This window comes from Odocoileus virginianus, chromosome 12 (assembly GCF_023699985.2).
Source record: "Odocoileus virginianus isolate 20LAN1187 ecotype Illinois chromosome 12, Ovbor_1.2, whole genome shotgun sequence".
Classification (NCBI taxonomy): Eukaryota; Metazoa; Chordata; class Mammalia; order Artiodactyla; family Cervidae; genus Odocoileus; species Odocoileus virginianus.
Genome location: NC_069685.1, coordinates 53249606 through 53264486, shown reverse-complemented (window position 1 = coordinate 53264486; position 14881 = coordinate 53249606). Strand labels below are relative to the sequence as shown.

At 45.7% G+C, this 14881-nt stretch overlaps 1 protein-coding gene across 3 annotated transcripts in view; it reads right to left on the bottom strand.

Moving 5' to 3' along the window:
- The window catches only part of VSIG10 (V-set and immunoglobulin domain containing 10), a 39367-nt gene extending 26999 nt beyond the window's left edge, over positions 1-12368 (bottom strand). The window contains exons 1-3 of one of the 3 annotated variants that reach the window (XM_020877293.2): positions 11904-12368; positions 11473-11576; positions 4250-4537 (exon numbers count right to left, since the gene is read on the bottom strand). In XM_020877293.2, coding sequence (XP_020732952.2) covers positions 4250-4537; positions 11473-11551 — 367 coding nt within the window. In that variant the 5' untranslated portion in view covers positions 11552-11576; positions 11904-12368. The other 2 variants (XM_020877294.2, XM_020877297.2) reach the window with 2 other exon arrangements.
- Between the last annotated feature and the right edge of the window lie 2513 nt (positions 12369-14881).

The window sequence follows — 14881 nt, the reverse complement described above, 5'->3', positions numbered from 1 at the left end:
AATGAGGGCTGAGTTCCAATCTGAGATGCCAAGGCCTCCCCTTCAGCCACTGTCTGAGGAGCAGGAAGGGGCTCCCTGGTGTCTGGAGGGATATGGTGTTAGCTCAGGGTCTCTCCGAAATGGGAACACAGCCTGACGATCCAGAGGGTTCCTTTCGGTATAAGTGAAACCAGAGGATATCTGTGCTGTGGACTGAACGCTTGTTTCCCTCCAAATTCATATGCTGAAGTCTGTGCCCAGTGTGATGGCATTTGGAGGTGGGGCTTTTGGGAGGAGGTTAGGTCCTGAGAGCAGAGCTCTCATGAAGGGGACTGGTGCCCTCATAAGGAGAGGCCCCCAGAGCTTGCTTCCTCCATCCTTGTTCTCTACCAGGGAGAGAAGATACTCATTTACCAATCAGACAGCAGGCCCTCACTAGACACCGCATCTGCAAGCACCTTGATCTTGGACTTTCCAACCTCCAGAACTGTGAGGAAGAAAGGTTTGTTCTTTAAACGACCCAATCTATGCTACTGTTAGAGCAGCCCAAACTGACTAAGACAACTTATGTCCTGTTTTCAAGAACCAGTCAGGGACACCATATGTTTCCAAATGAAGTTTCCATAACACAAATCACACCACAGTAACTCAGAGTGCTCAAAGCACCATTTGAGTTTAGTGACTTTTTAAAAAAATGTAAGTTCACTTTCATCACAAGAAGACCTTGCATTTATCTCCCTCAGGGCAATAATGAAACTAATCCATCCTCCAATAAACTTAGCCAATGATTAATAAGTTAGTGTCAGATAAAATCATCATAAATCAGAGACAGTGATGATAAAATAAAAACCCAAAGTTGTAATGCCACCTTACTCCTCTGAGGTCAAAGGCAAAGACATTTAGGGACTTCTCTGATGGTCCAGTGGTTTAGACACCACACACTGCAGGGGAAGTGTGTTTAAGCTCTGGTCAAGGAACTAAGAAGATCTTGCATACCTCACGTTGTGTCCAAAAATTAAAAAAAAAGAAGACATTTATTGACAGACTGATATGAAGGAATTATTATTATTTTTGGTCACATCATGCAACATGCAGGATCTTAGTTCCCCAACCAGGGATCAAACTTGTGCCCTGTGCTGTGGGAGCACAGTATTAACCACTGGACCGCCAGGGTAGTCCTAAAGGCATTATTACTGTTTGGCAGCTGGAGTGAGGGAGGTCTGTTGGCACCCGCCAGGAACCAATAAGAACTGGGCCAAATTGGGTGACATTTTTTGATACACCCACTTTCATTCCGGGTCATTCAGCAATTTATCCAGACCCAAAAACACTGTGTTTGCAAATTCCATAAGCCTTGAGAGGTGCTGGGAACCTTAGAAACCATCCAAAAATCTAGACAAGTCCTTGAAGCCTCTCTTTCCTTCATCCTCCATTTCCAATCCAGCAGCAAATCTTGGCAGTCTATCTCCAAAATATTCTCTGAACCATACATTTTCACCCTAACACTGACCACTAACATCTGGTACCTCTGACTGGCTTCTTTGTTTTTTATGTTACCAGTTTTCTTTGTGACCAGACACATCCATTCTCTACGTGTAATCTAAATGATACAAGATCCCTGCTAGCTTACAGTCGCAGGGGTGCCTCCTACACCTAGAATAGGCGTCCCAATTATTTTTACCAGTCGTAGTAGTATCCTTGGGCTGCCTTAACAAAGTACCTCAAACTAGACAGATTAAAAGAACAGAAATTGGGACTTTCTTGGTGGTCCAGTGGCTATTCTCCATGCTCTCTGTGCAGGGCATTGGGTTTGATCCCTCGTTAGGGAACTAGACCCCACATACCACAACTAAAGAGTTTGTATGCCACAACTAAGACTCAGTGCAGCCAAATAAATAAATAAATAAATATTTTTTAAAGAACAGAACAGAATTGACTCTCCCCCCATTCTGAAGTATGAAATCAGATGTCAGGAGGGCCATACTCCTCTCAAGGCTCTAGGAGAGAACCCTTCCTTGCCTCTTTCCGGGTGGCTGCTGCTTGTGGCCATCTGTCTTTGGCATTCCTTTGCTTGCAGCTTCCTTACTCCAATTTCTGTCTGCCACTGTGTGAGTTCTCCCTGTGTCTCTGTCTTTACATGCATTTTCCTCCTATAAGGACAACAGTCAATTTTAATTAGGGCCCACTTTAATGACCTTATCTTCTGGGCTTCTCAGGTGGCGCAGTGGTAAAGAATCTGCCTGCCAATGCAAGAGACGCAGGTTCAATCCCTGCGTCAGGAAGATCCCCTGGAGGAGGGCACAGCAACCGACTCCAGTATTCTTGCCTGGGAAATCCCACGGACAGAGGAGCTTGGTGAACTATAGTCCATGGGGTCACAAAAGAGTTGGACACCACTAAATGAGCACACAATGACCTCATCTTAGGTTGATTATAACTGCAAAGTGCCTATTTCCAAATAAAATCATATTCACAAGTACTGAGATTAAGAAATCAACATATCTCTCCAGGGGATACAATTCAACCCACAACACCAGTCCTACCCAGCCTACATGGTCTGGCCCTGCCTCTCATATCTCACATGTCCTGCCTTCTCACATCCTGGGTTCCCACCACACCCAGCCTTCTTCTCACCTACACATGCACCATGTTCAACCCGTCGTGCACTAGGTCAATTTCTGCCTGGATCCCTCTCTCTCTTTTGCGTGACTGGCTCCTACATATGATTCACTGTCAATGTCACACCTTCTAAAAGCTCTTCTCTAACCCACCCATGTAAAGTGTTTCAGAGAATCACATCACACCATCTCAATTCTCTATACAACACCTGTCACTCTGATACTGCCTGAAGCATTTGTTTACCTGTTGACTGTCTGTCTTCCGCCATTAGGATGTCAGTTCCATGTGGGTAGGGACAGTCTCTGTCTGATCCATTCCTGTGGCCCAGTGTCTAGAACAGTGTCTGGCATTGGGCTCTCAATAAATATGTATTGACTAAAGGAACGAGTAAATTCTTTAATTTATAGATGAGAAAATCAGGGAGCAATAAAATGATCACATGGGTATTTCCACTCAACTAGAATGTGGATGTCCCTCTAAGACAGGGATCAACAAACTTTTTCTGTAGGGGCCAGAGAGTAAATATTTTAGGTTCTGTGGGACATACAATCAGTTTCTCAGTCACTCAGCTCTGAGATTATAGCACTAAAGACAATCAGAGATAATATGTGACTGGATAAGCATTGCTATGTTCAAATAAGACCTTATTTGAACCGTAAGTTGAATTTCATATAATTTTCACACGTCACAAGTATCATTCTTCTTTTGATTTTTTTCAACCATTAAAAATGTAAAAATATATTTGCTGCTTGCAGGTCATACAAAAATATACAACAGTCTAGAAATGGCCCACAGGTTATAATTTTCCAACTATTGGTCTAACTTCATGCATATATATTGACAGACATGATAGACTGATTTAGGAAGGACAGTAGTAACAGCAGTTCATACTAAGCCCTGTACTTAGCACTAGAGCATAAGAGCATATACCTGATAAGGCATGCAAGGCATTGTCCCCAGTTAACAAGTAAGAAAAACTGAATCTCGGAGATATTAAGCTACTTACTCAAGATGACCTGTCCTTAGGGTTGGAACTCAGGCAGTCTGACTTGATTATGTTATACTTTGTTGCATAATAAAATGAGGTTAATAGCAAGGATGATATTAATAAGCTAAAAGTAAGAGCTAACTATTAGTAAATAATATGCCAGGAGCCATTTACAGCAATTTACATAGATATCAGTTCAGTTCAGTTCAGTCGCTCAGTTGTGACTGACTCTTTGCGACCCCATGGACTGCAGCATGCCAGGCCTCCCAGTCCATCACCAACTCCTAGAGTTTACTCAAACTCATGTCCATTGTGTTGGTGATGCCATCCAACCATCTCATCCTCTGTCGTCCCCTTCTCCTCCCTCCTTCAATCTTTCCCAGCATCAGGGTCTTTTCAAATGAGTCAGTTCTTCGAATCAGGTGGCCAAAGTATTGGAGTATATATGTAGATATACTGGCATTTATTCCTCACAGCAATTCTATGAGGCAAGAATTCCTATTATCCCCATCATACAGATGAGGAAATGACAGATGTGAGAGATCACTCAGCTTACACGTGGGAGAGCCCAGAATAAAACCCAGGCTACTGACTCCAAAGGCCTCCTCAGGTCCAAGGCTCTAAGCGCCTCCCCAGCAGTTGCAATCCCCACCCACCACTTACTGGCCACCTGCAGCCACACTTGGAACCTCCGGGTCTCAGTCTTGTTCAGGACCTCGGAGCAGGTGTAGTTCCCCTCATCCTGCAGGTTCAGCGCCTCGATGTGCAGGGAGCTGGCATTCACCAGAGAGAAGCGCGACTGGGCTGGTGGGAGGCTGGAATTGGAGGACAAGAGGAAGACGGACCCCGAGTCATTGCGGCACCAGGTCACGAGGCCCCTCGGTCCCGAGATGTTGCCACAGTGCAGGGTGATGTTCTCGTGAATTTCTCCAATGATGCCAGCCTCCAATCCTGTGCAAGGAAAGGTCAGGCTGTTACTATCTTTCTTGATCCTAGACAATCTCCTTTTCTTGCAGTCTCCCTGCATTAAGATTTAAAAAAAACAAAACAGGCATGTATTTTTGAGATGCAATAATACACAGAGCCCCACCCTGTTGGGATTATTGGCCAGTAATTGACAGTAATGAACTTGTGGTGGATCACAACTGCAAACAGTCCTAATCAGCCCCTCCTCCACTGTCTATGCCCTTCACAATGTCACTCCACAGCACCCTCCCACTCCTGACTCTGGTAGCACCATGTGACTTGCTCTGATCATTGGGGTGTTAACAAATGTGTTGCAAGCAGAGGTTTAAAAAGCACTGGTGTGATTGGGTTTGCTCACTCTCACCTTCTGCTACCACCTTGAGAAGGATGTGTCTGGGCTAGGTATCAGGGGAGGATGAAAACTACATGGTGCAGACCCCAGTTGTCTCAATCCTCTCAGCTATGGCCATTCTAGATCAGCCTTTGGCCACTCACTTGATGCCCAGACACATGAGTGAGCCCAGGCAAGATCAGCAGGGCCAACTGCCCAGTACCCCCAGGTCCTTCAGAAACAAGCACTTATGGTCATTTTGTGATGCTCTGTCACACAGATTATTGTGGCAATAAATAACTGATACAGAACCCGAGTGGCTTTACTTGCCTAGAAGTCCAGAAAGGTGGAAGGAAGAGGGTTCTGGCTTTGTTTCCTCTTTCCTGTGCTCTCTCTGACTCTCTCCATCTCAGGTACAATGCAACACCACTCAGCAGCTCCATGCAGGAATGGGCTCAGAGTGGGGACTTTGGGGCGTGCTCTGAGCTAGGTACTGGGGAGCCAATGACAGGCAAAATAGAGACCCGCAGGATCTCACAGTCTAGTGGAGAAAATAGGCAATAGGGACTTCCCTGGCAATCCAGTGGTTACAACTCCACGCTTTCACTGCAGAGGGAATGGGTTCGATCCCTAGTCAGGTAACTAGGATCTCATATGTCATGCAGCATGGCAAAAAACAAAAAAACAAAAAACCAGACAATAAACTGGCAATTAGGATGCAGTGTGATAAATAGCATGATAGGAGCTTGGAGAAGGGGCTCTTAAGTCTAGCTGTGGTTTTTGACAGGGAAGCCTTCCTCTAGGAAGCCACACTGAGATCTGATGGTCAGAAAAGAACTAGCTAGGCAGAGATGAAGCTGGTGTTCCCAGGCAGAATGAAAATTGCAGATCAGCAGCAGCACTGTCAGAAATTCATATTATCAAGTCCCACCCAGAACATCTAAATCAGAACCCAGGAGTGAGGTGGGAGGTAGCACTCTGCATTTTCACAAGCCTTCCAGGTAACCCTGATGCTCATTCAAGACTGACTAATGCTCAGGCAACTGATTTGGCATTAAGACTGCCACCAGGTAACAAGAAGCAAAAGCAGCCCATTTTGCTGAGAAAAGTCCTAATTTTTCAGCCCCCTCCACAATCAGCACCCATATACAAAGAGGTCACAGGCACAGAAATAATGGGCAGAACCAGTCTTACTCATGCTGTCACATTAAATAGATGAGAAAACTGTGATGCAAAGAAGGGAAGTGGGCTGGCCTGAAGTCCTACCATGAGAAGGTAGCAGTATGTGACCAGAGTCTAGATTTCTTGCTCCATTCAGTGCTTTTTCCACCACATTGGAAGTTTTCAAAGTATGTGAATATTCTGGGGTTTTGTGAAAGGTGATATTTCATTACAAAATAAACTGCCCTCAACAGTGGTATTGGGAAAATTGGCTGTCCACACACGAAAGAATGAAGTTGGACCCCTTACCTCACATCACATATAAAAATCAACTCAAAATCAGGAGTTTCCTGGCAGTCCAGTGGTTAAGACACAGCCCTTTACTGCTATGGACTGGGTTCAATCCCTGGTTGGGAAACTAAGATTCTGCAAGCCAGGCAGAGAGGCCAAAAGAAAAGGAACTCAAAATAGACCACAGATCTATATGGTCTATTAAATACTTAGAAAACTATAAATTACTTAGGAAAAAAACCCCGAAAGAATGTACCTTTGTGACTTTGGATTAAGCCTGCAGGCACCCGAGAGCCCATGCTTCGCAACAAGAGAAGACACTGCAGTAAGAAGCCTGCGCACTGCAACTAGAGAAAGCCCACACCAGCACAGCCAATAAATAAATAAATAAATAAATATTTTTTAAAAAGCACGCTGAAACAAGATGAATGGGAAACCATCCCAATAAACACATTTTGGATACAAAAAAATAAAGTGAAAAGAAGACCCACAAGCTGAGAGAAAATATTTGCAAATCACATCTGAGAAGAGATTTGTATGTGGAATATATATATATATATATATATATATATATAAACTCTCAAAGCTCAACAATAAGAAGACAATTTAAAAATGAGCAAAGGATTTAAATTGACATTTCTCCAAAAGATAGACAAAAGCCAATAAGCAAATGAAAAGCTCAACATTAGTCACTAGGGAAAATGCAAATCAAAACTACAATAAGATACCTAACACTTCACACTTGCTAGGATGGCTAAAATGAAAGACAATAACAAGTGTCGGCAAAGATGTAGAGAATTGGAACCCTTATACATTGTTAGTAGGATTTTTAAATGGTGCTGCTACATTGGAAAACAGTTTGATATTTCCTTGCAAGGTAAAGCTACCATATGACTCTACGCTAGCAATTATTACCCTGAGGTGTATAACCAAGAGAAATGAAAATTTGTCCACACAGAAACTTGTACATGCATGCTCACATTATTCATAGTAGCCAAAAGGTGGTAACAGCCTGAATGCCCATCAACTGATGAATGAATAAAATGTGGTATATCCATATAATGGGAATATTATTTGGTCATAAAAAACGCCAAAAGCTATAGCATGGATGAATCTTGAAAACACTGTGTTAAGTCAAAGAAGGCAGTCATAAAAGACAGCGTATTTTGTGATTCCAATTGTATGAGATGTCCAAATAGGTAAACCTACAGAGAAGTCCAAACAGGTAAATCTATGGAGATAGAAAGTGGATCAGCTGTTGTCTAGGGCTGGGGAAGCGGCTTATCTGGGGGCAGGGGCATGTAGTGGGGAGTGACTTTTTAAAAACTTTATTTATTTATTTTTGGCCGGGTCTTCATTGCTGCACTTGGGCCTTCTCTAGCTGCGGTGAGCAGAGGCTACTGTCTAGTTGTGTTGCTTGGTCTTCTCATTGCAGTGGCTTCTCGTTGCAGAGCACGGGCTCCAGGTGCGTGAGCTTCAGTAGTTGTGGTTCTTGGGCTCTCCTGCACAGGCTCAATAGTTGTGGTACACAGGCTTAGTTGCTCCGTGGTATGTATGATCTTCTCAGATCATGGATCAAACCTGCGTCTCCTGCACTGGCAGGCGGACTCTTTACCACTAAGCCCAGGAGAGACTCTTAATATTTAAGTAGAGGGCATCTTTTTGTTGTGATGAAAATGTTCTGGAACTAATGGTGATGGTTGCACAATCTTGTGAATATACTAAACACCACTGAATTGTACAGTTTAAAAGGGTAAAGTATATAGTATGCAAGTAAATTATATCTCAATTAGGTTGTTGTAAAAAAATTGTTACCTGCCTTCGGAACTCATTCTCTTTTATAAAACAAAGAGTAACCATTATCTGTATTTGGCCTTTTATCTGGTTGGAAGGGGCTACCTCTGAAAAATCACAAGACAGCTGAAGCTCCAGGATGTTCTCACACTCTCCCATTGTGGCTACACCATTCCCCGACGCCAGGGTAAAATGATAAAAAAAAAAAAAAACTAACCACTTGTTGGAAGGCGGAGAATGTGACCTAATGCTGGAGATTCCAAAACAGCAAGAAACGCTTCTAAATAATCACTTTAAAAAAACAAGTGAGAATTATTTTTAAATAGTGAGGCCTGGGAACCCAAGTTCTCAGTGGCAATCTCCATTGAGGAATAAAAAACTGGAGAATTATAGATGCAACAATGTGTTCGTGAGACTAAAGACCTGCCCTTCCCAGGCTCCTTGGCAAAGGAATTAAAAAAAGCCTTGGAAAAGCCCCAGTGAAACTTTAGTCTTGGAACTTGAGCTAACACTGTCTTTTCCTCCAAGGAATAGAATGACATAACGACAAACTACACCACTTTAAGGCATTTCACTTCTCCTGACTTTGCTCACTCCATTCTTTTTCAACACTGATGCTGAAGGTGACCTTAGAGATCCCTCAGTCCTGAGGGCTGAGTTCAGGACAGGCTGAGTCAGGGCTTGGTAGGGAAGAACACAGTCATCAACTAGTGATGTCTGATAGGGAGAAGGAATGGGTGGTCCTTGAGGGTGCACTGGTACCATGCTTGATCATCCTAAACCTCCTCATGTCACAGCTGAGAAAACTTAAGTCCAGAAAGCTTAAGTAATTTACTTAAGCTCCCACAAAAGCCACTGGGAGAGCTGGGACTGTCACTCAGGTCTTCGATGTGCCAGGTCACAGGAATTTACTCGGTCTCCCAACCAGAAGAGTGAGACATTCTGTGTTACTGAAAGTGGCCCATAAGGTGTCCAGAGGGCCCCTGAAGTCCCCCAACCTTAAATTCAGAATATGGACTGGAGGGGTGGGATGGGAGGGGTGGTAGGGAGGCTCAAGAGGAAGGGATAGATGTACAAATATACAGCTGATTCACAATGTTGTACTGTAGAAACTAACAGCTACATCCAATTAAAAGAAGAAAAATATGGACCAAAGGAGGGAACAATATAAACAACTCTTTTCCAAAGCAGCCATCATATTAACATTTACAGAGTTGAGACTATATCAAAGTTATTTTTTTTTCCTATTCTTTCCTCAAGAATGACCCCTGATTCACAACCTGAGGTGACTGGGGTCTTGAACACTGTCTGGAGTTAAGTGATAGGAGAAAGATGGTTTTCTCCCCAACTCCCAGCTTGAAGAACAAAAATACATTAAGCAAGGGAAGCCTTCTGGCACTGTACACAAAGATGAACTTGATCTGGGCATCAGAATAACTGGGCACGGTAGTGCAGGAAACATCCTTGTGTGGAGAGCTGCAGCCAGTTCATCCCACAATGATGATTTCAACCCAGGGTTCTGATGTCCCCAGGCCCTTGATATTCACAGTACAGTAAACACTGCAGACAGCTGGGGAGTAGGGAATACACAATCACCTTTAACTTTGAGGGTCAGCCAACTGGAGATGGTATATCCACTTCTCCCCGAAGCCCAGTGACCACCCCTACATATGCCTGGAGGTGCCAGCCTTGTCATGTCTACAAATTTGAAATCACCTATCCTAGAAGAAAATGGGTGACCACAACTCAGTTCCACTTGGGAAAGCAGGTCCGGTGTGGCAAGAGCCTCAGACTTTCCCACCTAAACTAGAAATCTAGCTTATGAGGAATTTTATTGTTTTTAAATAATTGCTAAAAACAAAGCAAAATAAAAACTTGTGACAGCCTCACAATTAGGAACTTCTGGCACTTGCTGCTAGGCAATGGCACCCCACTCCAGTACTCTTGCCTGGAAAATCCCATGGATGGAGGAGCCTGGTAGGCTGTGGTCCATGGGGTCGCGCGCCAAGAGTCGGACACAACTGAGCGACTTCACTTTCACTTTTCACTTTCATGCTTTGAAGAAGGAAGGAAATGGCAACCCATTCCAGTGTTCTTGCCTGGAGAATCCCAGAGATGGGGGAGCCTGGTGGGCTGCCGTCTATGGGTCGCACAGAGTCGGACATGACTGAAGTGACTTAGCAGCAGCAGCAGCTAGGAAGCTCACAAGGGGCAATGCCTCTAGACACCTACAAGAGATCAGCAGACCACACTGGACTGGGTGACCCCTGAAAATAGGACTTTGTAAGTATTCTGGCAAACTCCATCTCCTTTCCCTCATCTCAGGTCCTCTCACTGCTTGTCACACTACCCTGCATGCAAAAGACATGCATTCGCTGGTGAATTAAGTTCAGAAACATTGTTTTCAACCTTTTTAAAATTATGTATGTTTTTGTAAGGGCTTCCCTGGTGGCTCAGTAGTAAAGAACCTGCTAGCCAATGCAGGAGGCATGGGTTTGATCCCTGCGTCAGGGAGATCCCCTGGAGAAGAAACTGGCAACCCATTCCAGTATTCTTGCCTGGGAAACCCCAAGGACAGAAGAGCATGGCAAGTTACAGTCTATGGGGTCGCAGAAGAGTCAGACAGGATTTAGCGACAAGACAACAGCAACAACAAAATGTTTTTGTAAGCAACCCTCTGTTCTTTATTGCTCCAAAGCAGATCACAGATGGAGCAGGTAAGACTCTTCGCCAATCATATCAAGAGTAAGAGGCAATGTCAAGTGTAGGGGAAGTTTCTTATAAGTTTGAAATTATTTCAAAATAAAAGTTTTTCGTTTCTTTTAAGTAAAGGAGAAAAGCAGGATTTTGCCATAGTCCACACAGGTCGGCTTGCGGGGGTGTGCAGGGAAACCACAGGTTACAGGTGCAAGGCGAGTTCAACCTCGGGGAGAGGGAGAAGAGGAAACTAAAGCAGCCTCGAGTTTGAGAACCAGCGCAGCATGTAAAACCAGACCGCGAATTTACATACGCCTTTTAAAAAAAGATAATAAAAATAAACATTCCACACCTCTTCAACTTTTCCATCTTCAGTTTCCCCAATTTTCACCTCCGCAGGCCCTTTGCAGCCTCGCCTGCTGCCCACTCTAAGAGGGTAGGGATGTCTTGCCCTTTATCAAGCGCTCGGTAAAATTCCTTCCTGCAAAAAGCTGAGCTGCGAGCAGGAAAGCCAAGACCCTCCCAGGGCGACTTCGAGGCCTCGGCCACGACTGGATCCAGGGAGTCGGAGGGAATTCGGTCCCCGGCTCTCCCCTTCCCACCTTTGCCTCGCATCAACTTTTGCCTCCAGATCGTTGCCCCTTACCTGTGGCGACCCAGCGGGCCAGTAGCGCTCCGAAGCAGACGAGAACCCAGGACTCAGACGCCCGGACGCCTGCGGCCATCTCGCCCCAGATGCGGGCAGGGGCCCTTCGGAAAAAGCAAGGTCCGGCTTGGCTGAGTGTGCGCCCCCAAGGGCTCAGCCCCAGGGGTACCCAGTACTCCTCCCAGGTCCTCGGAACGACAGAGTAGCTCCACTTTCCGCAGCCCCCCAGGAAGGATGCTTGGGGTGAGCCCGATGTCAGGGGCTAGGAGCTGCACTAGGCTCCAAGCGCGACTGTCTCTCCCGAGCGCCCGGCCCGGGGTGGGAGGGCGCACCCCGCCCCCTGCGCCCGCCACCCGCTCCCGCAGACGGAAAACAACAGGAGCTGAGTTCCCTCCCGCCTCCCATCCAGGCGGGAGCCCAACTTCCTCTACCTTGGCCGAGGAGGAGGGCTTTATGCAAAGGGCGCGCGCCCGGGCGCGCCGAGTCGGGTCTGGGCAGGCCGGGGGCGGAGCGCCGAGGCTGGTCACTCCCCGAGCCCACTCGCCCGGGACAGCGGCCCCGAGTCGCGGGGAAAGTGGGCGGCGCAGAGCCCTGCAGCTGCCGCAGGACGGCATCCCCCCTCGACCCGCCGGCTGCTCCCTCCCGGGCGCCCGGGCTGCGGCACTCGAAGGACCGTCTCGGCTCGGAGGGGCCGTTGCCAAGCTGCAGAATTCACGGTCCCCTCGGTTTAGCTGTTCTAGGGATTCCCAATTGTTTTCCTGTGCCCCCGGGCGGACTCCTGAGCCGCCATCGCTGCCTTTCTCTACCCTTTGCAGAAGCAAGGCAGGTCTGGAGCAGGAGAAAGATGATCCTTTAGACCTTCCAGCCGAGCTGCCACGAGACTCTGGTCCTCCGGCTAACTGGCAGAGACCACACAGTAGGCGCGAGGGCGGCGGAACTGGGTGCTGGGAGCTTTTTTGTTTTTTCTAGTTCCCCCATCCCCCATCCAGTCTGGTTCCCAGAGAACTGCATTCCCAAGCTAAAATCCCCCTCTTCCTGCCACACCCCCCAACCCATCCTCTGTCCTAGGGAAAATGCGGTTATGACATCCTGAGGAAGAGATGATCCTTGAAACAGCCCTACCAGAAACTTACTCTAAACAAAACAAAACAAACAAACAAAAAACTGCAGCTAAGATAGTGAAATATTAACTGTGGACTCTAGGAGGTGAATATATGAGAGTTCCCATTCTTTCAACTTTTCTGTCTTTGAAAATTTCCCCATCACCTCATTGTAAAATGTTGGGGAAAAAACAGAAAACAATGCTATAAGAAAATAATTCATTCTGTTGCCGGAAGACCCCTTATTGAAATACTTCTTCCATCAGGAAATCCTCTTGAAACCAATAAAAATGTGTTTTGCCCATGACCTGAGACATAAAGTTACACAGTCCCTTCCCCCCCCACCCCCCACCCCCGCTTTTGAAATGATTTTATGTCTTCAGCCATCTCCTGAAAGTTTTCCTCGTTCCTCTCCTCCTTTTGTCTTTGTTTTTCTTCTTTTACTTGGTGATGGAAAGTAAAGTCTATCCTGGATGCACAGGTCCTGTATTCCTAGCGCCTGGTACCTCAGGTACCACCCAATGTATATTTGTAAAATAAACAAATGAGAGATCATTGGTTTTGATATTACATCTCCTCAGACTTTTCTGACAGACATCTCACAGCCTCGCCTGAAGTTAACAAGATATGAGTAAAACCAATACGGGGCAAGTTTTTCAGCTGAGGGTCTGGAATTTTCTGTGACCCTAGTGGTGCTTCACAGGGAACTTGCTCAGAGCACGCCCTCTTGGTATATTTGCAGAATCAAACACACTGCTCTTACACCCAGTTCACCACTCCTAGAAGAATCAACCTCCTACACAATGTTTTACAACAGTGATTATAGCACCTCACATTTGCATAGCTGGGGCTTTTTTCTAAAGCAGTTTTAGAAACTTAATCTCACTGGTCCCTCCCTCCAACCCTTGGACCTAAAAATCATTCAATCCCATTTTCCAGTGAGGAAGTACAGCTCGGAGGTTAAGCTCCAGGGCCTGAAGCTGGTTGGCAGTAAAGCCAGGACTGGAACCCATGTCTATCTGACTCCAGTTCCTACCAAAGCAAGTTCCAACCTTGTCACTTATATAGAGTCTTGTCGACTTGAAAGAAAAATGCACAATGTGCAAGTTGTGAGTTAAGTTGTATGCCAAAACCTTACCAAGGATCACAACCATAGAGACAGTCTCTCAAATAGCACAGAGAAACCACTTGAAGAGGTAAGGGATGAGCCAGGTTATATATAAACTTTCTTGCTGGGAAAAACAAGTAGTCAGGCTTCAAAAGATTACTGCCAATAATGAAAAACAGACAGATCAAATTAACAATTTTAATGTTTTTCGGTGTATGAAAAGATGCAAGAATTTGAGGTTATTTGAAAATTTTCCTTAGATATGCATCTTTAAAACATTTTTTTTTTGGCTGCTTTGGGTCTTAGTTGTATCATGCGGAATCTTTCCTTAGGGTGCACAGACTCTCTCTCTAGTTGTGGCAGGCTCGAGGGCTTAGTTATTCCACAGCATGTGGGATCTTAGTTCCCTGATCAGGGATCGAACCCACATCCTCTGCATTGCAAGGCAGATCCTTAACCACTGGACCACAAGGGAAGTCCCTAGATATGCATTTTAACTATTTAAGGGGCTGTATATCCAAAGCACAGAATGTGTCCTGCTTTTTTTCCCATCCTGAATTTCCTGGAGGGTGCACTGTCATGGGCCACTGTAGTAGCTAATGGCTTGATCCTTGTAGAACTGGAATGGCAGGCGATAATTGTTTCTTTACACTCTGGATGTTTTGGGTGTCACCAGGCCAACAGACATGGGCATTCCCCTAAGAAAGGCTCAAAGGAAGCCTCTAGACCACTCAGAGCTGGGACAGAGCTGGTGCAATTAACACCCACTCTCTCTGGTTTGAGCAAGGCTGTGACTGACTCTGAGAGAGGACCTGTTAGGAAACACCCTGCCCTAACATCCGGTTGTGTTCCAGGCCACTCTGGACAGTAGAAAATGCCCTACCAGAACAATGATGTTGGGGGTGAGTTGGGGGTTCACTATGGGTTCTCTAGCAAGATAGGAGTCTTTCAAAGCCCTAGTTTCACTATCTGTACCTTATAGTCAATGTTTATTGCATTTGCCTATGTGCTCAGTTGTGTCTGACTCTTTGTGACCCTATGAACTGTAGTCCCCCCAGGCTCCTCTGTCCGTGTGATTCTCTAGGCAAGAATACTGGAGTGGGTTGCCATTTCTTCTTCTGGGGATATTCCTGACCCAGGGATCAAACCTGCATCTCCTGCAATGCAGGCAAATTCTTTGCCACTGAACCACCTGGGAAGC